This window comes from Natrix helvetica, assembly GCF_964273705.1.
Source record: "Natrix helvetica genome assembly, chromosome: 7".
Taxonomy (NCBI): Eukaryota; Metazoa; Chordata; class Lepidosauria; order Squamata; family Natricidae; genus Natrix; species Natrix helvetica.
The window spans coordinates 2,889,229-2,908,936 of record NC_138558.1 but is presented as its reverse complement, the minus strand read 5'-3'; the positions used below and the strand labels follow the sequence as shown (position 1 = coordinate 2,908,936).

At 45.5% G+C, this 19,708-nt stretch overlaps 2 protein-coding genes across 3 annotated transcripts in view; both read right to left on the bottom strand.

Annotated features, from left to right (window-relative positions):
* The window catches only part of SMYD5 (SMYD family member 5), a gene marked incomplete at its 3' end in the record, with an annotated part of 8,752 nt that extends 764 nt beyond the window's left edge, over positions 1 to 7,988 (bottom strand). Inside the window, exons 1-5 of the mRNA XM_081960309.1 lie at positions 7,837 to 7,988; positions 4,061 to 4,169; positions 2,453 to 2,589; positions 1,506 to 1,627; positions 42 to 111 (exon numbers count right to left, since the gene is read on the bottom strand). Of these exons, the coding sequence (XP_081816435.1) occupies positions 42 to 111; positions 1,506 to 1,627; positions 2,453 to 2,589; positions 4,061 to 4,169; positions 7,837 to 7,935 (537 nt within the window). The 5' untranslated portion in view covers positions 7,936 to 7,988. The remainder of the gene's footprint in view (positions 1 to 41; positions 112 to 1,505; positions 1,628 to 2,452; positions 2,590 to 4,060; positions 4,170 to 7,836) is intronic.
* Positions 7,989 to 10,085: 2,097 nt separating this feature from the next.
* VPS16 (VPS16 core subunit of CORVET and HOPS complexes) overlaps positions 10,086 to 19,708 on the bottom strand; it is a 30,966-nt gene continuing 21,343 nt past the window's right edge. For both annotated transcript variants that reach the window (XM_081960181.1, XM_081960182.1), the window contains exons 17-24: positions 19,596 to 19,704; positions 18,295 to 18,392; positions 17,035 to 17,142; positions 16,233 to 16,310; positions 15,368 to 15,537; positions 13,368 to 13,464; positions 11,921 to 12,024; positions 10,086 to 11,128 (exon numbers count right to left, since the gene is read on the bottom strand). In XM_081960181.1, the coding sequence (XP_081816307.1) occupies positions 10,993 to 11,128; positions 11,921 to 12,024; positions 13,368 to 13,464; positions 15,368 to 15,537; positions 16,233 to 16,310; positions 17,035 to 17,142; positions 18,295 to 18,392; positions 19,596 to 19,704 (900 nt within the window). In that variant the 3' untranslated portion in view covers positions 10,086 to 10,992. The remainder of the gene's footprint in view (positions 11,129 to 11,920; positions 12,025 to 13,367; positions 13,465 to 15,367; positions 15,538 to 16,232; positions 16,311 to 17,034; positions 17,143 to 18,294; positions 18,393 to 19,595; positions 19,705 to 19,708) is intronic.

Sequence of the window (19,708 nt, the reverse complement as noted above, 5' to 3'; positions counted from 1 at the left end):
AACCATCCTTGCTGGGGGGAGGGGGGGCGGCCCAGGCGTACCTGCTTGACGGTTGCCACCATCCTGGCCATCAACATGATGCTCGAAGTCTCCGGGGGGTAGTGGATATTCCTAGACAGGAAAGAAAGGGGAGAAGGAAGGGGAAATTCCAGACTATTCCACAGACAAAATGGACCTTTTAAGCCAACCCCTTGGAGAAAGAAAGAGATGACAAACAGATTGGCTTTGCAAGAAGCAACGCAGAATGGCGACCGGCCGACCCCTTGCAAGATGCCCGGATAATATCTATTGTATTTTATGATTATGATCCAAATCGATCACTTCTTGCTTGTATGTACGCTTCCGCAACGGAGGCAAATTCCTTGTGTGCCCAATCACGCTTGGCCAATAAAGAATCCTGTTCTATATTCTCTATTTTCTTCTCTCCTCTATTCTATTTTTTCTTCTCTCTTCTCGTTTCTTCTCTGCCACGCCTTTCCGTTTCTACTCTATTCTATTTTACTCAATTCTATTTTCTATTCTATTCTATTTTCTATTCTATTCTATTTTCTATTCTATTCTATTTTCTATTCTATTCTATTTTCTATTCTATTCTATTTTCTATTCTATTCTTATCTTATTGTATTCTATTCGGTTTTTTATTCTTTTTCTATTCTATTCTCTATTCTATTCTATTCTATTTTCTATTCTCTATTCTATTCTATTTTCTATTCAATTCTATTCTATTTTCTATTCCATTCTTTTCTATTCTATTCTTATTCTATTCTATTTTCTATTCTCTATTCTTTTTCTATTCTATTCTCTATTCTTTTCTATTCTATTCTATTTTCTGTTCTATTCTTTTTCTATTCTATTCTCTATTTTATTCTATTTTCTATTCTACTCTATTCTCTATTCTATTCTATTTTCTATTCTATTCTTATTCTATTCTATTTTCTGTTCTATTCTTTTTCTATTCTATTCTCTATTCTATTCTATTTTCTATTCTACTCTATTCTCTATTCTATTCTATTTTCTATTCTATTCTTATTCTATTCTATTTTCTGTTCTATTCTTTTTCTATTCTATTCTCTATTTTATTCTATTTTCTATTCTACTCTATTCTCTAGTCTAGTCTATTTTCTATTCTATTCTTATTCTATTCTATTTTCTGTTCTATTCTTTTTCTATTCTATTCTCTATTTTATTCTATTTTCTATTCTATTCTATTTTCTATTCTACTCTATTCTCTAGTCTATTCTATTTTCTATTCTATTCTTAATCTATTATATTTTCTGTTCTATTCTAGTCTCTATTCTATTCTATTTTCTATTCTATTCTATTCTAGTCTCTATTTTATTCTATTTTCTCTTCTCTTCTATTCTGTATGTCTATTCTGTTGTGCTCCATTCTATCCCATCCCATCCTATTTGCTACAAAAGCCATTTTGAAAGAATTGTGCAGCTGCTTCAAAGCATCTCCTTTTGAACACACACACACACACACACACACACACACAATCTTGCCTCCAAGCTTCCTGGAGTTTGTTGAGCGGGTGGTCGGGGTCTTGTTTGGAGGGTCCCAGGCAGAGAACCTGATGGTACTGATTCCACGCGGCCTGACGGCACTCGGAGCTGCAGTAGGTCACCTGGCAGGCAACAAAGAAAAGTCACGCCACCAATGCAGGTAGTCCTCGACTTACGACCACCCTGGGGCCCAGCGTTTCTGTGGCTCAGCGAGACAGTTGAGTGAGCCACACTTGCCCAGTGTCTGAATCTGGGCCACACGACCATGGGGAGGCTGCGACGGCCTTCTGTTTAAAAAAGGCTCCAAAGTTATTTTTTCCAGGGCCTGTTGTGACTTTCAACGGTCACTAAACGAATGGCAGTAAGTGGAAAGCTACCTGCAAAACAGAAGATTTGTACATCACGGTTGGACTGTGGGGTCCTTGGTGCTCTCTAAATTTGGCGGTTTTCTTGCAGATGTTTCATGACCCAACTAGGGAACATTATCAGTGCTAGAAGGGAGTGAGGTTTGCAGGGAGGAAGAGGAGGAGGAGGAGGACGACTGTGGTGTCTTTATGCTCTCTAAATTTGGAGGTTTTCTTGCTGACATTTGATGACCCAACTAGGGAACATCATCAGTGCTAGAAGGGAGGGGGTTTGCAGGGAGGAGGAGAAGGAGGAGGAGGAGGAGGAGGAGGACACCGACTGTCGGGTATTTAGTGCTCTCTGAGCTTGGTGGTTTTCTTGCAGACGTTTCATGACCCAACTAGGGAACATCATCAGTGCTAGAAGGGAGTGGGGTTTGCAGGGAGGAAGAGGAGGAGGCGGAAGATGACTGTGGGGTCCTTGGTGCTCTCTGAGCTTGATGATAAGACTTTGCTGTTGCAAATGACCCTCAATGAGCTGTTTTTTTTTAATGGCACACAAACACACACACACATACACACAGAGAGCCAATGTTGGCTTACCTGGCAGTGGGAACAGGACTGGTGGAGCTCTTTTCGAATGCTGCATTTCTCCGGGTGAGGAAGGAGCTGAAATCTTCCCAGCAGCCTCTGAGCATTTTCCTCCGCGATTTCCAGGGCTCGTAAGCAGTGGTCACAGGCTGAAAGGGAAGCGGGGAGATCGCCCCCCACCCCCACCCCCAAAGACTCGTTAGAATTATTATTATTTTTTGGAAAAAAAAAATGTTTCTTATTTTTGCTCTCCTACATACGTTCACAAATATACACTCTCATCGATATTGTTAATATTAGGTGTTATCTTTAAAAACATTTACGACGATTCCATTCTTCCCCTAAAAATTGAATAGCGTAATGGAGATTGCTTTCCTGCCATCCCTTCTCCTTCCCTCTCTTTTTCTCCTTCCCTCCCTCCTTCTCTCCTTTCTTCTTTCCTCCTCTCCTTTCTCTTTTCTTCTTCTTCCCCTTCCTCTGCCCCACTTCTCCCCTCTCCCTCCCCTTTCTGCCCTCTCTCCTACTCTTACTCCCCCGCCCAAGATTTGTTAGAATTGTTGTGAGTGGACAAACGAATATCCCGATCAAGGAACCAGCAAGGAGAAAAGCTCACTGCCATCCACACTGACAGGGCAAGGCCCTAAAATATAAACAGAGAGCACACCCCCACCGCCTTCTCTCACTGATGGGGTTACCTAGTTGGGCCATGAAACGCCTGCAAGAAAACAATCAAGCTAGCACAAGAATTCTCCTTTCTCCTTCACTCCATAAAATCCACTTCCTTCTAGCACTGATGAAGCTACCTAGTTGGGTCATGAAACGCCTGCAAGGAAGCAACCATGCTCAGAGAGCACCAAGGACCTCACAGCCCCCCCCCTTTCCCCTCCTTCTTCTCTCCTTTCCTCTTCCTCCTCCTCTTCCCTACAAACCCCCCTCCCTTCTAGCACTGATAATGTTACCTAGCTGGGTCATGAAACATCTGCAAGAAAACAAATAAGCTCAGAGAGCACCAAGGACCTCACAGCTCTCCTCCTCCTCCCTGCAAACCCCATTCCCTTCTAGCACTGATGATGTTCCCTAGTTGGGTCATGAAACGTTTGCAAGGAAACCACCAAGCTCAGAGACCACAAGGACCCCCCAATCTTCCTCCTCCTCCTCCTCTCTGCACACCGCACTCCCTTCTAGCACTGATGATGTTCCCTAGTTGGGTGATATAACGTCTGAAAGAAAACCAATCTTCCTCCTCCTCCTCCTCTCTGCACACCGCACTCCCTTCTAGCACTGATGATGTTCCCTAGTTGGGTGATATAACGTCTGAAAGAAAACCACCCAGCTCAGAGAGCACCAAGGACCCCACACTCCTCTTCCTGCTCTCTACAAATTCCACCCCCTCCCAGCACTGATGAGGTTCCCTAGCTGGGTCATGAAACGCCTGCCAAGAAAACTGCCCAGCTCAGAGGGCACCACGGTCAGAAACGGCAACAGCGCAACGGTGGGACCCTGCAAGGGTGACTGACGTGGGCCAGTTGCTGCGTGTCCAAACCACGCTCACGTGACTGGGGGGGGGGACACGCTACATGCACCGCCCCCGCGAGGACAGGCTGCCGCTCGCCAACTTACCTCTGTATTTATACAAAGCGTTCCAAAGAAACTGTGCCGAGACCACCGGCTTCTCCACAAAAATCGTCTCTCCTTTCTTGATGTTTCGGGTGGCAAAAATTCCTTTGCCCTTTAAAGTGGAGGAAATGAAGGAGAAGATTCAGGAAACGGGCAGGGCTGCAGGGAGAATGAGCTGGAGAAATCAGTCCTAGTTCCCTGGGGGAGGTTAACTCGGGGAAGACCACCAGCTGACCCTCCCAAACAACGTTTTTAGACAGAGCGTCAGACCACCCTTCCCCCAAGGAGTCTGGAAGATGGGAGGGTTTCAACTCCCACAATCCCCCAGGCAGCAAGCTTTAAGAGGGGTAGATTCCAACTTCCAGAAATCCCCAACCAGAGAGCGTTAAGATATATGGACTCCCACTCCCAGCATTCCCCATTGTGCTTAAGATATATGGACTCCACTCCCAGCATTCCCCAGCCAGAGCTTTAAGATATATGGACTCCAACTCCCAGAATTCCCCAGCCAGCGTCTTTAAAACGGGTGGACTTCAACTCTCAGAAGTCCTCATCCCAGAGTGCTTTTAAAATGGGTGGAAATATTTTTGCTGGGGATTATACCTATTTGATTATCCATATATTAACTGTAGCTAGCATTGTATTTGTGCAACATTGGAAGAGTAAAGAGATTCCTACTGATGAGAAGGTGATCAAGAAACTATTAGAATATGCAGAAATGAATAGATTTAACATTAATAATTAAAGAAAAATAACAAACTGAATATTATAAGAAATGGGAAGTATTTTATCAATGGTTAGAGGAAAAAAAGGGAAACTGGAAATGAGGGAAGACGACTAAAAAAAAAGAGTAGAAAATATGTTAAGACAGAGTTATAAACAAGATGGTAATTGTTAGTATTATGGGGAGGAAGATAATTATGATTAATGTTATTGTATTAATTGTAGAAGATATGTTAAGAGGAAAATGAATAGCTCTAATAATGTTCAATTGCTTAATATATTGCAATTTTAAGATTAGAGAATTGATATTAATTTGAATGGTGTTATAAATGCTGAAAACTGTTGCACAGTGATGTTTGTACCCAGATGACACATTGCTCAAGAAAAGATGAAATGTTTATATGTTGATATAAAATAAAAAATAAAAAACTTTAAAAAGATGGGTGCATTAAGATACATGGACTTCAACTCCCAGCATTCCCCAGCCAGCATGTTACCTACTTGGGTGCCATGTTACCAGATGTGGATGCTTTTAAGATGTGTGGACTTCAACTCCCAGAATTCTCTAGCCATCATCATGCTTTCAAATGGGTAGGCTCTCAACTTTGCAAATTCTGGGAATCAAAGTCTACCTACCTTCAAAGGGATGAGGTTAAGAAAAAGTGCCCTGAGGTTTGTTTCTTAATTTATTCTTAATTTTTTAAAATTATATTGCAGCTTCTACTGGGATTCCAGAGGTGTGTTTCATTTACAACTGGATAGCCAAATATTCCAAGCATTTCTTTTCCATGCAAATCCTTCTCCAATTGTATTTCCTTGGGGATTTCTAAATTCTGCCACGACAGCATTTAAACCTAGATGAAGCGGACATCCTCCAAGGAATGGCCACTTAACCAGGATTAGGGACCAAGCTTTAACCCATACTAGGAGGATTTTACTGTACAGGTAATCCTCGACTTACGACCACAATGGGAGCCCAAAAGTTCTGCTGCTTCAGTGAAACTTTTGTGAAGGGAGTTTCACCCCATTTTACGACTTTTCCTGCCACCGCTTCTGAAAGTGAAGTACTGTTGCTGTTAAGAGAGTGACACAGTCGTTAAGTGAATCCGGCTTCCCCATGGACTTTCTCTTGTCAGAAGGTCGCCAAAACGGATCATGGGACCCCGGGGACCCTGCGACCGTCATAACTGTGAGTCTGAATTTTGATCTCATGACCGCAGGGATGCTACAACGGTGTAAATGTGAAACATCCTCCTAAGTTGCTTTTTTCGGTGCCGTTGTTAACTGCGACCGGTCACTAAATGAACGGTTGTAAGTCGAGGACCACCTGTGCAGTAGTTTCAATTTTAGATGATTAGCAGAGTTTCTAGGCCCTGTAGAGTTCAGGTTAGTTAGGTCAGAGAACAGCAACTAAGAGGATTAAAGGCATGGAGATTAAAACATACAAACAACGGCTGTAGAAATTGGGTTTGGCCACTCTAGAGCAGTGTTTCTCAAACTTGGCGACTTTAAGTCCTGTGGACTTCAACTCCCAGAATTCCCCAGCCAGCATAGCTGGCTGGGGGATTCTGGGAGTTGAAGTCCACAGGACTTAAAGTCGCCAAGTTTGAGAAACACTGCTCTAGAGGAAAGAAGGAGTAGGGGGAACATGAGAGCAATCTTCCAGTCCTTGAGGGGCTGCCCCAAAGAAGGGGGGGGGGGTCAACCTATTCTCCAAGGCACCTGAGTGCAGGACAAGAAGCAACGGATGGAAACTCATCCAGGAGAGAAGCAACCAGGAATTAAGGAGAAATTTCCTAACAGTGAGAACAATTAACCAGTGGAACAGCTTGCCACCAGAAGCTGTGGGTGCTCCATCATTGGAGGTTTTTAAGAAGTGACTGGACAGCCACTTGTCTGCAATGGAAGAGGGTCTTCTGCATGAGCAGGGGGCTGAAGACCTCCAAGGTCTCTTCCAGTTTTATTCTGATTGATTGATTGCAATGACTCTGTTGTTTGATCGATTGACTCTCTTGTTACATCCCCAAACCCCCCATAATTCTAACCTAAGTCTATTGTTGACCTCACCCCATTCCCAAGAGGTCTGTAAGGAGGCGTGCCTACTATCCCTGTCTTACTGTCCCCATTTATTTGTATCCATTTACTGGGTTAGGTTTATACTTATACCTGTTATCTTTTACATGTTTGACAAACTAAATAAATATAAATAAATACATAAAAATAAATAGAGTCCCCTGCATGAACAGGGGGTTGGACTAGAAGACCTCCCAGGCCCCTTCCTGCTCTATTCAATTAATTGATTGATTGATTGATTGATTGCAATGGTCTAGGACCTCCTGCCTGAGAAGGGGGTTGGACTAGAAGACATCCCAGGTCCACTCCTGCTCTATTTAATTAATTGATTGATTGATTGATTGATTGATTGCAATGGTCTAGGACCTCCTGCCTGAGAAGGGGATTGGACTAGAAGACCTCCCAGGCCCCCTCCTGCTCTATTCAATTAATTGATTGATTGATTGATTGATTGCAATGGTCTAGGGCCTCCTGCATAAGCAAGGGGTTGGACTAGAAGACCTCCCGGGTCCCTTCCAGCTCCTATTCTGATCGATCTGCCCTTGTTGGCTCTTAATAAGGAATGGATCGCTCGATCGACAGAAGGGAGACGCAGCTCAGGAAGCTCCTTGGTGGGCCAGAAAACCTCCCCCTAGAGATCAATCGGGCAAGGATCTCAACGGATCGAGGAGCAATTAGGTCTCTCTCTGCCCCCCACCCCCCAAAAAAGATCCCCCCTCCCCTCCAGCCCCAGCGGAAGCAGCCAATGCTGGCAGACTCCAGCCCGGCTCAGACGACCCAGGGCGGGCGCACGTGGCCAGAGCCCCCGGCCGCAGCCCAGGCAGGGAGAGGGGGGCGTCCGTCCCCACTCGGCCAGCATCCCCCCCTCCCCATAGGAAGAAGGGCAGCCCACCCGGAGCCCCCAGGCCGGCGCTGCGTCTGCGGCGGCTGCTGGGGTTGCTGCGGGCGCCCGGTTGCAGATGCCGGCGGGGCTGCGGGCTCACCTTGGCGCTGCCGGTCAGGCGCAGCTCCAGGGCGCGGCGGGCTTGGCCGGGGGGCGCCTCCAGGCAGAAGGCGAAGGGGTCGCCGCTGGGAGACGCCATCTTCCGCCGGCCCTTCGGGAGGAGGAGGAGGAGGAGCCGCCCGGCCCGCCCCGGCCTCGCCGCGCCGCCCTCCAAGCCGGCGCCCGCTGGATGGACAAAGGGAGGGAGGGAGGGAGAGAAAGAGGGCTCTGTATGTGGAGGGAGGGATTGAAGGATAGAAGAGAGGGAGGGAGATGGAGGGATGGATTGAAGGATATAAGAAGAGAGAAGAGGGTGGTGGATATGTATATGGAGGGATGGATTGAAGAGAGGAGAGAAAGAGATGGATTGATATATGGAGGGAGAGGTTGAAGGATAGAAGAGAGGGAAGGAGAGATGAGATAAAGAGATGGATAGATATATGGAAGGAGGGAGGAAGAGATTGAACGATAGAAGAGAGGGAAGGAGAAAAAGGGAGATGGATAGATATATGGAGGGAGGGATTGAAGGATAGAAGAGAGGGAAGGAGAGAAAAAGGGAGAAGGATATGTATATGGAGGGATGGATTGAAGGATAGAAGAAGAGAGAAGAGAGGTGGATTTGTATATGGAGGGATGGATTGAAGAGAGGAGGAAAGAAACAGATGGATTGATATATGGAGGGAGGGGCTGAAGGATAGAAGATAGGGAAGGAGAGGAGATAAAGAAATGGATAGATATATGGAAGGAGGGAGGCAGGGATTGAAGGATAGAAGAAAGGGAAGGAGAAAAAGATGGAGATGGATAGATATATGGAGGAAGGGATGGATTGAATGATAGAAGAGAGGGAAGGAGAGAAAGGGAGAAGGATATGTATATGGAGGGATGGATTGAAGGATAGAAGAAGAGAAGAGAGGTGGATATGTATATGGAGGGATAGATTGACGAGAGGAGAGAAAGATGGATTGATACATGGAGGGAGGGGTTGAAGGATAGAAGAGAGGGAAGGAGAGAGGAGATAAAGAGATGGATAGATATATGGAAGAAGGGAGGGAGGGATTGAACGATAGAAGAGAGGGATGGAGAGAAAGAGGGAGATGGATAGATATATGGAAGGAGGGAGGGATTGAAGGATAGAAGAGAGGGAAGGGGAGAAAGGGATATATATGGAAGGAAGGAGAAAATGAGAGATTTGGATGGATATGTGGTTGTGTGTAGGGAGAAGGGAGGGAGGGAAGATGTAGAGGGAGAGAGAGAGAGATGGATATAAGTGTGGAGAAAGGAATGGATGGATTGAGGGAGGGAGGGATTGAGGAATAGAGGAACGGATGGATGGACAAAGGAAGGATGGGAGAGATGTAGATGGAGGGAGAAATAGAGACATGGATATAAGTGTGGAGAAAAGGATGGAGGGATTGAGGAATAGAGGAAGGGATGGAGGGATACGTAAGGGAAGCAAACAGACATATAGAGGTTGGATCCAAAGTCCCCAAGTCCTAAAAGGGCCATAGTTCCTCCCCCCCCCCCCACACACACACCCTCAAGAGGCTGGGAGATGCTTCCAGGAAATGCTGCAAAAAGGAAAATTGGCCTTTAGGATAGACTATTGCTGAACCTGGGTGCTTTGACGGTACCTTACAAAGGGAATTGCCAAGCACCTCCACTGAAGGCTGGTTTCAGGAGAAACGCTGGTTTGGCTGGAGTAGAAGTTGGAGAAGGGGCTGAAACGACGTTTGCCTTTCTTAGATTTTCCCACTTTCTCTTTTTCTTCCAGAATTATTCTTTCAGTAGTCGCCCAATTCAGGCCCCTCGCATCACATTTCCCTGCTGAGAGAGGCAGTTTGGTCTAGTGGTTAAGGCACCAAGGGAGAAAACGGGAGATAGGGAGTTCTAGTCCCTGGGTGACTTTGGATAGATCACCAGGAGACGGTGAGTTCTAGTCCCGCCTTAGGCCGCCCCGAGTCCCTTGGTGGACAGGGTGCGGCATATAAATTAGATTAATAAATAAATAATAAATAAATGAAAGAAGACTGGGTGACTTTGGGCTGATCACCAGGAGACAGTGACTTCTAGTTCTGCCTTAGGCATGAAAGCCAGCTGGGTGACTTTGGGCCAATCACCAGGAGACGGTGAGTTCTAGTTCTTTCTTAGGCATGAAAGTCAACTGGGTGACTTTGGGCCAATCACTCCCTCGCCCATCCCCACTGCCAAGCCAACCACCCGTCCTCGTCTACAAAGTCAACGCAAGATCTGCTCATTTCCAAGAAAACTTTTAATATCCGCCTTGCACTGAAAACGAAAAGCATTGTGAGGGCCACTCAGAAATTTGGGGCAGGCGGAGGACGATAACCAAGAATCTCGCCGACGTCAAAACCTTTCAGCTCAATGATTCAATGCAGGAGGGCAAAGAAACGGTCTCGAAATGCCCCCAGTTGGATTTTACACACACGCACTCCAAAATAGTTTGGGACAAATTATGATGGAATAAGGAACAAACCCCCAGAAAACTTTATTTCTCTGCATTTCTCCCATATTGCAAATTCCTACTAAATTGAATTATTGGGCTACTTTTTAAGATGTCAGGCGGACATCCAATTGGTGCAAAAAAAACAACCCCAAAAGGCCACCCCATTTCCCTGGTTGCTTTGCTGTTCCAAATGGATGGAGCACCAAGGGGTGATTTTCTGGAAGCGGGGCAGTTACAGGGGCCTATGATTGTAAAAGGAAGGAAGGGAGGGAGGGAGGGAGGGAGGGAGGAAGGAAGGAAGGCAGCCCACAAGGCAGAAGAGCCAACAAAAGTTAAAACGGTGAAAAGGGAGGGATGAAAAAGGAAGAAAGGAGAAGAGGATGATTTTTTTTTTAAGTTACCCCAAAACAAACAGCACCCCAACAATCAGGGCTTCCCATTAACACATCTCGGATCAAATCTTCCCCAAGTCCTTCCTCAACCTGGTGGTCCTCCATCCAGGCGCATTGGCTAGAGGGCTCTGGTGCTGGCTGGGGAGGATGGGGACTGTAGTCCAAAACCCCCAGAGGCTGCAAAGCTGCTTCCGGAAGTGGGCCAGAGCGGAAGAGTTCCAACGGGTTTCATTTTTACTACCCAGGGCCGGTCAGAAATCGCCGGGGCCGGTCGGAAATCACCGGGGCTGGCGGGAAGAGGTCATTTCTTTCCCAGTTGAGCTTTCGCCTGTTCCAGTTTAGCGGCCACAGTGGCGTCGGTGCACTTGGAGAGGATGAGCATCATTTCCGCTTCGTTCTTGCGCTCCACAGCGGCGTCGGCAGCCTGGGTGAAGTCCCTACGGCCACGGAAGGAAGAAAACGACATTAAAAAGAGTCGGGAAACGGCTCCTTCGGTCCCTTCCGGAGATATCCGGAGGCATATTTTTTTTTTGCCCGTTGGAGAGCGCTAAGGGACTAGTCCTCATGAGGGAGCATTTCATAAGCTCACCAGGCCTGGCAGAATTCCTTGAGAAGAATTAAGGTGTCTCCTTGCCTAAAATGGCACCCGTCTCTTGTTTTTAAGGGGCCTCTGATAAATATGGCGAATATATTTGGATGCAAAGCACTTTTTAAAAAAAATTGGGTTCAAATTCCGCACTTCCTCAGCTTTAAAATCACAAATTGGGGTCTCCAAATCATGAATCTCAATCTCCATTGAGATCACCTCATTCAGAATTTTTCGAACGTGGCCCCTTTAAGAGGTGGGGGACTTCAACTCCCAGAATCCTGGGAGTTGAAGTCCCCCACCTCTTAAAGGGGCCACGTTCGATAAAAACTGATTTTGTCCAACTCTTCCTGAAGGCAGGAATTCAGATCTATAAATCCATTCTCCTGCCTTTCGCCTTGAGGGAGGACCACTCTGGACCCCTCTTTTTTGGGGGGGTGCCCCCCAAATGTTAGTAGGGGTCTCTCAAGTACTCCCTAGATAGGATTTCACTGTGAAAATGCACCCCAGTTCAAGTCAGAGGAGCAGGAAAGTAGGCCAAGAAGGGCCAGAGTCCCACATCTGGGGTCCCAGTGCTCAGGAACTTGGGGGGGGGGGGCAGGCTGAGATTCTGGGGAGGGGTGGGGCCACACCTGCTACCTACCCCACCAAGAGGAAAGCCTTGACTTTCTGTTCGGGGGTGACTCGGGCGGCATACTTCTTGGCTTCGCTCCGGTTGCCGTACTTCATGCTGATCTCCGCAAAGGGCTGCGAGGGAGGAAAGGGGACCACACAGTGATCGCCTGCAAAGTGCCAGGCCAATCACAGGAGAAAACCTTGCTCCGCCTTGGTGGGAGCTTCCATCAAGGAAATTCCATCAAGGAATTTTACGAGGGAGGTTATAAGTTTGATAATATCTGTTGAAGGGATGGTCGAAAGCCATTATATTTCATAAGCTTAAGAGGTTTTCTTTCTTTTCTATTTTATTCTTTTCTCCCTCCCTTTTCCTTCCTTCCTCCCTCCCTCCCTCTTTCCTTCCTTTCCCCCCTCTTTCCTTCCTTCCATCTTAATCCCTCCTTCCTTCCTTCTTCCCTCCCTTCCCTCCATCTCAATCCTTCTTTCCTTCTCTTTCCTTCCATCTCAATCCTTCTGTCTTTCTTTCCTTCTTTTTCCTTCTATCTTGATCCTTCCATCCATCTCAATCCTTCTTTCTTTCCTTCCATCTGGATCCTTCCTTCCATCCATCTCAATCCTTCCTTCTTTCCTTCTATCTCGATCCTTCCATCTCAATCTTTTCTTCTTTCCTTCCATCTCAATCCTTTCTTCCTTCCATCTCAATCCTTCCTTGTTTCTTTACTTCTCTTTCTTTCCATCTCAATCCTCCCTCCCTCCCTTCCCTCCATCTCATTCGTTCTTTCCTTTTCTTTCCTTCCATCTCAATCCTTCATTCAATCTTTCTCAGACTTTCCTTCTTTCTTTCCTTCTTTTTCCTTCCATCTTGATCCTTCCTTCCATCCATCTCAGTCCTTCCTTTCCTTCCTTCCTTCCTTTCCTTTCCATCTCAATCCTTCCCTCCCTCCCCAGTTTTCATTTCCTTCCTTCCTTTCCCTCCCTTTCTTTTCCTATCTTCCTTTCTTTCTGTGTCTTTTACCCTCAGTAAACAGAACGAAGGCAAGAATTTGAGGTCTGGTCTTGAGAAATGGCTGGGAGTGGAGAAACCATTACTCAGTCCTGCAGAAACAGGGAAAACACCCACCACCCCATCAAAATTGACTTTTTTGCCCTACAAAAAAGTGGTAGTGAAGATTTTGGACAAGGTTTCCCAAGATCCATTCAGGGAAAACTTGAAACTACAGTTCCTAACTGCGGACTTCAACTCCCAGAATTCTCATCAATGGCCATGCTGACTCTGGAATTCTGGGATTTCAGATCCACCTACTTGGACAAGATTGGGACACACCATGCCCTACAAAAATCCAGGAACCTTTCTGGGATCCTGGTGGTGTCTTTTTCTTGATCTGTCTACTTTTTCCTTCCTTGAACGTTGGTAGAACTCAAGTGTGTTGAGTGAAGAAAGCAGGCCCACCACCGTTGCCCCATCATCTTCTCACCAGGTAGCCGATAGGTGACTTTTTGGACTTGGAGAACTTCTCTAGATCTTCCCAGGCCCCCTGCTCCGCCAAGGCACTGATCTTCAGCCACCAGAACCTGTCAAGACAGCAAGGGAGCAGACCAAGAACTAACATCTGTCTCCAACTTGAAATTCTTCAATGTGTTGGAAGACACACGGACCTTTTTGGAGGAAAGCTGAGCGAGAATATGTGAGTTATCTCATTCCAGAACTTTTTCATATAGAGTTTAAGCCAGGAATGTCCAATCTTGGCAACTTTAAAACTTGTGGTCTTCAACTCTCAGAATTCCCCAGCCAGCAAATGCGAGAATATGCGAGTTATCTCATTCCAGAACATCTTCATATAGAGTTTAAGCCAGGAATGTCCAATCTTGGCAACTTTAAATCCTGTGGACTTCAACTCTCAGAATTCCCCAGCCAGCAAATGCTGGCTGGGGAATTCTGGGAGTTGAAGACCACAAGTTTTAAAGTTCCCAAGATTGGACATTCCTGGTTTAAACCCTCATTGTCCAAGGAGACCAGAAGGCACCTTTCCATTCAAGGGATGGAGATTAAATACATTCTGGGATTTGATCACCAAATCCATCTAACGGTGAGAGGGATCTTGGAGTCCTACTGGACAATGACTTCAATAAGAGGCAGCCGTGTGCACACAATCCGACAACTGCATTAACAAAGGGATAGAATCAAGATCATGTATTAGTACCACTTTATCAAGCTTTAGTAAGGACGCACTTGGAATATTTGCATCCAATTTTGGTCGCCACGATGTAAAAAAAAGATGTGGAGACTCTAGAAAGAGTGCAGAGAAGAAGAACAAAGAGGATTAGGGGACGGGAGGCTAAAACATAGGAAGAACTTGTGTTTAAGTGATTGTCCACAAGGATTCCAAAATCACTCTTGCAGGTTGCAGGGATTGAGTATGTCTAGCTTAATAAAGTGGTAGAATTCTTCCTATTTTTGAGGGACTACCCCAAAGAAGAGGGGAGTCAACCTATTCCCCAAAGCTCCTGAAGGCAGGGCAAGAAGCAAAGAATGGAAACTAACCAAGGAGGGAAGGGACCTAGACATAAGAAGAAACTTCCTAACAGTGAGGACAATTAACCAGTGGAACAGCTTGCCACCAGAAGTTGTGAGTGCTCCATCACTGGAGGTTTTCAAGGAAAGATTGGACAGCCCACGGTGCAGGGCAGTAACCTTTTTGTTGTCGGCTGGCAAAAATGCGAGGGCGCGTGGGGCACCCAGAATGCAAAGCGTGACCCTCCCTATGCTCCCTCCCCACGCACGCTGCACTGCTTGCCTCCAAGCTGAGCTTGGTATTTCCACCGTGGGGAGGGGGAGGCTGTTTTTGCCCTCCCCAGGCTCCAGGAAAGCCTCCGGGGGCTGGGGAGGGAGAAAATTGGGCCCAAAGGCCCAACCGGAAGTTCGGAAACGAACTTTCGGTAGGCCCGGTGGGCTTGTTTTTCGCCCTCCCCAGCCCCCAGAGGCTTTCCTGGAGCCTGGGATGGGCAGAAACGGCCTCCCCCAGCCCTCCGGAAGCCGAAAATCAGCTGGCTGGTGCATGGATGTGGAGCCGATGGCTCATGTGCCGGGAGATATGGCTTCGCTTGCCATCACGGGTATAGGGTTTCCTGCCTGAACCGGGGGTTGGACTAGAAGACCTCCAAGGTCCCTTCCAACTCTTTTTGCCATTCTGTCCATGATTGCCTTAACAACTGTGACATTCCCAGACCCACTGAACAACTGTCTCGCTTAGCAACAGAACTGTTGGGTTCCATTGTGGTCATAAGCCGAGGACTATCTATTTTATCTCAAGCCACCTGGGTAACCCATCCCGGTTTATTCCGCTCTGAGTGGCAGAGAACCCCAATTGTGAGAAGGAACAGGCCTGCCCCTTTCCAGCCAGCGTATGGGGCGGGAGGTCGAGCCCTTTGCCCTGGGTTTCCAGGACCACGGCCCTCTCCCCGGGACTGTCCTCACCGTTTATCGGGGATCCGGAAATCCCGGTAAAGATGCTCGGCTAACTTGTGCTTCCCGTCCAGAATGAGACTGTAGATGGTGTCGTGCAGGGAAAGGTCCACGTAGGGCTTGTCCAAGTCGTCCTGGAAGCGACGCTGTTGACGCAGAAGCTTGATCTGGTCTTCGGTGGCCTGGTGAGCAGAAGAAGGAAAAAGCACCTTGCTTTTCAGATAGGTCTGGGACAACTCGCCACGGGCATCTTGCCATGGCCAACTTGCAACGGCCAACATACCATGGCCAACTAGTCATGGCCAACTTGCCATGGCCAACTTGCCACGGCCAACTAGTCATGGCCAACATACCATGGCCAACTAGTCATGGCCAACATACCATGGCCAACTAGTCATGGCCAACATACCATGGCCAACTAGTTAGTCATGGCCAACATACCATGGCCAACTAGTCATGGCCAATTTGCCATGGCCAACTTGCAACGGCCAACTTGCAACGGCCAACATACCATGGCCAACTAGTCATGGCCAATTTGCCATGGCCAACTTGCCACAGCCAACATACCATGGCCAACTAGTCATGGCCAATTTGCCATGGCCAACTTGCCACAGCCATCTTGCCATGGCCATCTTGCCATGGCCAACTAGTCATGGCCAACTTGCCACAGCCATCTTGCCATGGCCAATTTGCCATGGCCAACTGGCCATGGTCAGCTTACCATACCATCTTCCCATGGCCAACTTGCCACGACCAACACACCATGGCCATCTTGCCACAGCCAACAGAAATTCCGGTCACAACTGCCGTCGTAAATCAAGGACAACCTGCACTCTGGATCAAGCTCTCTTTAGCCCACGGTGCCTCTTGCCCTCACCTTGGCTGCGAACTCGTTCTTGGCTTTGTAGTACTCGTCGACTGCGTTCTGCAGACTGGCCACACGCCCCTCGATCGACTGAGGAAGAAAACGGATCCTGCAGGGTTAATCTACTTGGCAAAAAATGCCTGAAGAAGCCAAAAGCACTTCAATCAAAGATCAGAGCAATAACCGGAAGATGGGGGGTCCATCTATTCCCCAAAGCCCCTGAAGGCAGGACGAGAAGCAATGGGTGGAAGCTAATCCAGGAGAGAAGCAACCTGGAATTAAGGAGAGACTTCCTGACAGTGAGGGCAATTAACCAGTGGAACAGCCTGCCACCAGAAGCTGTGGGTGCGCCATCGCTGGAGGTTTTTAAGGAGAGATGGGACAGCCACTTGTCTGAAATGGTATAGGGTTTCCTGTCTGAGGAGGGGGTTGGACTAGAAGACCTCCAAGGTCCCTTCCAACTTTGTTATTCTGTTCTCTTCTATTTTGTCTGCCTCCCCATCTACCGGTAAATCCTTCCAGGCCCACTTCCGGAGATTTCAACCAGACCTTTAAGGACTAGAAACTTTCAGAGAGCAAGAGAGGAATCATTAAACTTAATTAATTGTGGTTTGTCTATCATCCCTTTTAACCCCAAATGCCAAAGGTTTGCAGGCTACTCGGGAGAACATACAATGCAGGTGTGAATATATATATATATATAAATTATATTTATATAATTTCCCCCTCGTTTCCGAGGGGCACCCCCACCCCCCCGGATGGGAATCTGCCTGCGGTTTTTCGATGTCCGCCGCCATGTTGCAACGGCACCTACCTTCTCGCTGACGTAGCTGCTACGGACGTGGAAGTTGCCCAGTTCTTGGTGGTTGTCATCCTGATTGTAGAGATCCTTGAGTGTGTTGGGCTCCTTGTGTTTGCAGAACTGAGGAGGAACAAGAGTGGTACATGAAAAAAATTGGGTATAAATCAATTAATCATCCTCATTTCTGTGGCTCTTCATGTTTTTTTAATATTTAAGAACCTTTTAATTTACATATTATATTTATTTATTAAAAGTATACACTTCCCCTCTCGCCCTGGAGTGAGCCTAAGAGGCTTAAAACACGTTATTTGGAGACTTTTTACGTCAGATTTATTGTATTGTATCATATTTATATTGTATTTGTATTGTATTTGTATTTATATTGTATTTATATTGTATTTGTATTGTAGTGTATTGTATTTGTAGTGTATTTGTATTTGTATTTATATTGTATTTGTATTGTATTTGTATTGGTATTGTATTGTATTATTTTATTTATTTATATTATTTTATTTTATTATTTTGTTTTATTGTTTTATTTTATTGTTTTATTTGTTTTACTGTTCTGTTTTATTATTTTATTTTATTATATATATATATATATATATATATATATATATATATATATATATATATATATATATATATATATATATATATATATATATATATATATATATATATAATAATTTAATTTAATATTTTATTTTATTTCATTATTTCATTTTATTTCATTTTAGGCACAGTTTGTTGACAGAAAGCCTAGAGGAAACAAAAGGCAAAATAAGACAGTTTGATTTTTACCGATTAGATCCTTGACTTACAATCGCTCATTCAGCAACCGTTCGGAGTTTCAACGGCACTGAACAAGGTGACTTAGGACCGTTTTTTCACACTTACGACCATTGCAGCATCCCCGGGTCAACGGTCAAGGTTTACCTTTGGATGCTTGACAACTGACTCACATTTATGACGGTCGCAGTGTTCCTTTTGCGACTGGGGAATTCTGGGAATTGAAGTCCACACATCTTAAACTCGCCAAATTTGAAAAAAAACGTGACCAGAATCCCTTCACATACACCAAGGAGGCTCAGATTTAAATTCTGGGCTGGATGTGGCCCCCAAAGTCACCCAGAACCCTCCAGCCAAAAAGCTGGAAATTCATATATTCCCCAATGCGCAGATTAGAGTCTGGTCTGTTTCTCTGCATCTTGGCAGCTTCTGTGCCGCCAGGCCAGCGTCAGCAACGGAGGGTGTGGCCCAAAGCCTCACCTGACGATAGAGACTCAACGCCACAGGCTGGTTCTGCAAAGCCATGAAGAAATCGCCCCGGCCGAGTTCGTCCTTCAGGCGCGAGATGACGGTATAAACTACACGGGGAGAGAAAAGCAGAAAAGAGAACGTTTGCCACCCTGCTCCATCCGCCCTCTCGGCTGGGGAGGATGGGGCCTGCAATTCGCAGCTGAGGTAGCGGATTAATTTGCTCTTGCGTTTCCCCTGGGAGGAGGTTAGGAAAAAATCCCCCCCTTCCCCCCCCCCTTCCTGACCTTCCCTTAGCATATCTGCAAGGGCTTCAGAGAGAAAGATAGCTAAACTGGCTGGGTACTCTGTATTTGTATTGTGATTGTCTGTCTGTCTGTCTGTCTATCTATCTATCTATCTATCTATCATCTATCTATCTATCATCTATCTATCTATCATCTATCTATCTATCATCTATCTATCTATCATCTATCTATCTATCATCTATCTATCTATCATCTATCTATCTATCTATCTATCTATCATCTATCTATCTATATCTATCTATCATCTATCTATCTATCTATCTATCATCTATCTATCTATCATCTATCTATCTATCTATCTATCATCTATCATCTATCTATCTATCTATCTATCTATCTATCTATCATCTATCTATCATCTATCTATCATCTATCATCTATCATCTATCTATCTATCTATCTATCTATCTATCTATCTATCATCTATCTATCTATCATCTATCTATCATCTATCTATCTATCTATCTATCATCTATCTATCTATCTATCTATCTATCTATCATCATCATCATCTATCATCTGTCTGTCTGTCTGTCTGTCTGTCTATCTATCTATCATCTATCTATCTATATCTCTTTTTATATCTATCTATCTGTATATCTATATCTATCTATATCTATCTATCTATATATCTATCTGTCTATCTCTATCTATCTTTATATCTATCTATATATCTTTATATCTGTCTTTATCTATCTATCTCTATCTATCTATATATCTTTATACCTATCTATCTTTATAACTATCTATCTGTCTTTATAACTATCTATCTATAACTATCTTAGCAATCTGTTTGTCTATCTATCTGTCTCTATCTATCTAGCCATCCATCCATCCCTCTTCATATCTATCTCAATATCTCTGTCTATCTGTATCCATCTACCTACCTACCTATCATCTATGTAATTATCTCATTATCCATCTATCTATATCTATCATCTCTCTCATCTATCTGTCTGTCTCTATCCATCCATCCTCCCACCCCACCCCCCGTTCCCGATTTACCCAGGTCACTGTCTCCGCTCTCGATGGCTCTGCTCAAGGCCAGATGGCTTTTTTTCATGGTCAGCAAAAGAGGCACCTGCTTCCCCGGCCGGGGTTCATATTCCAGCAGCTGC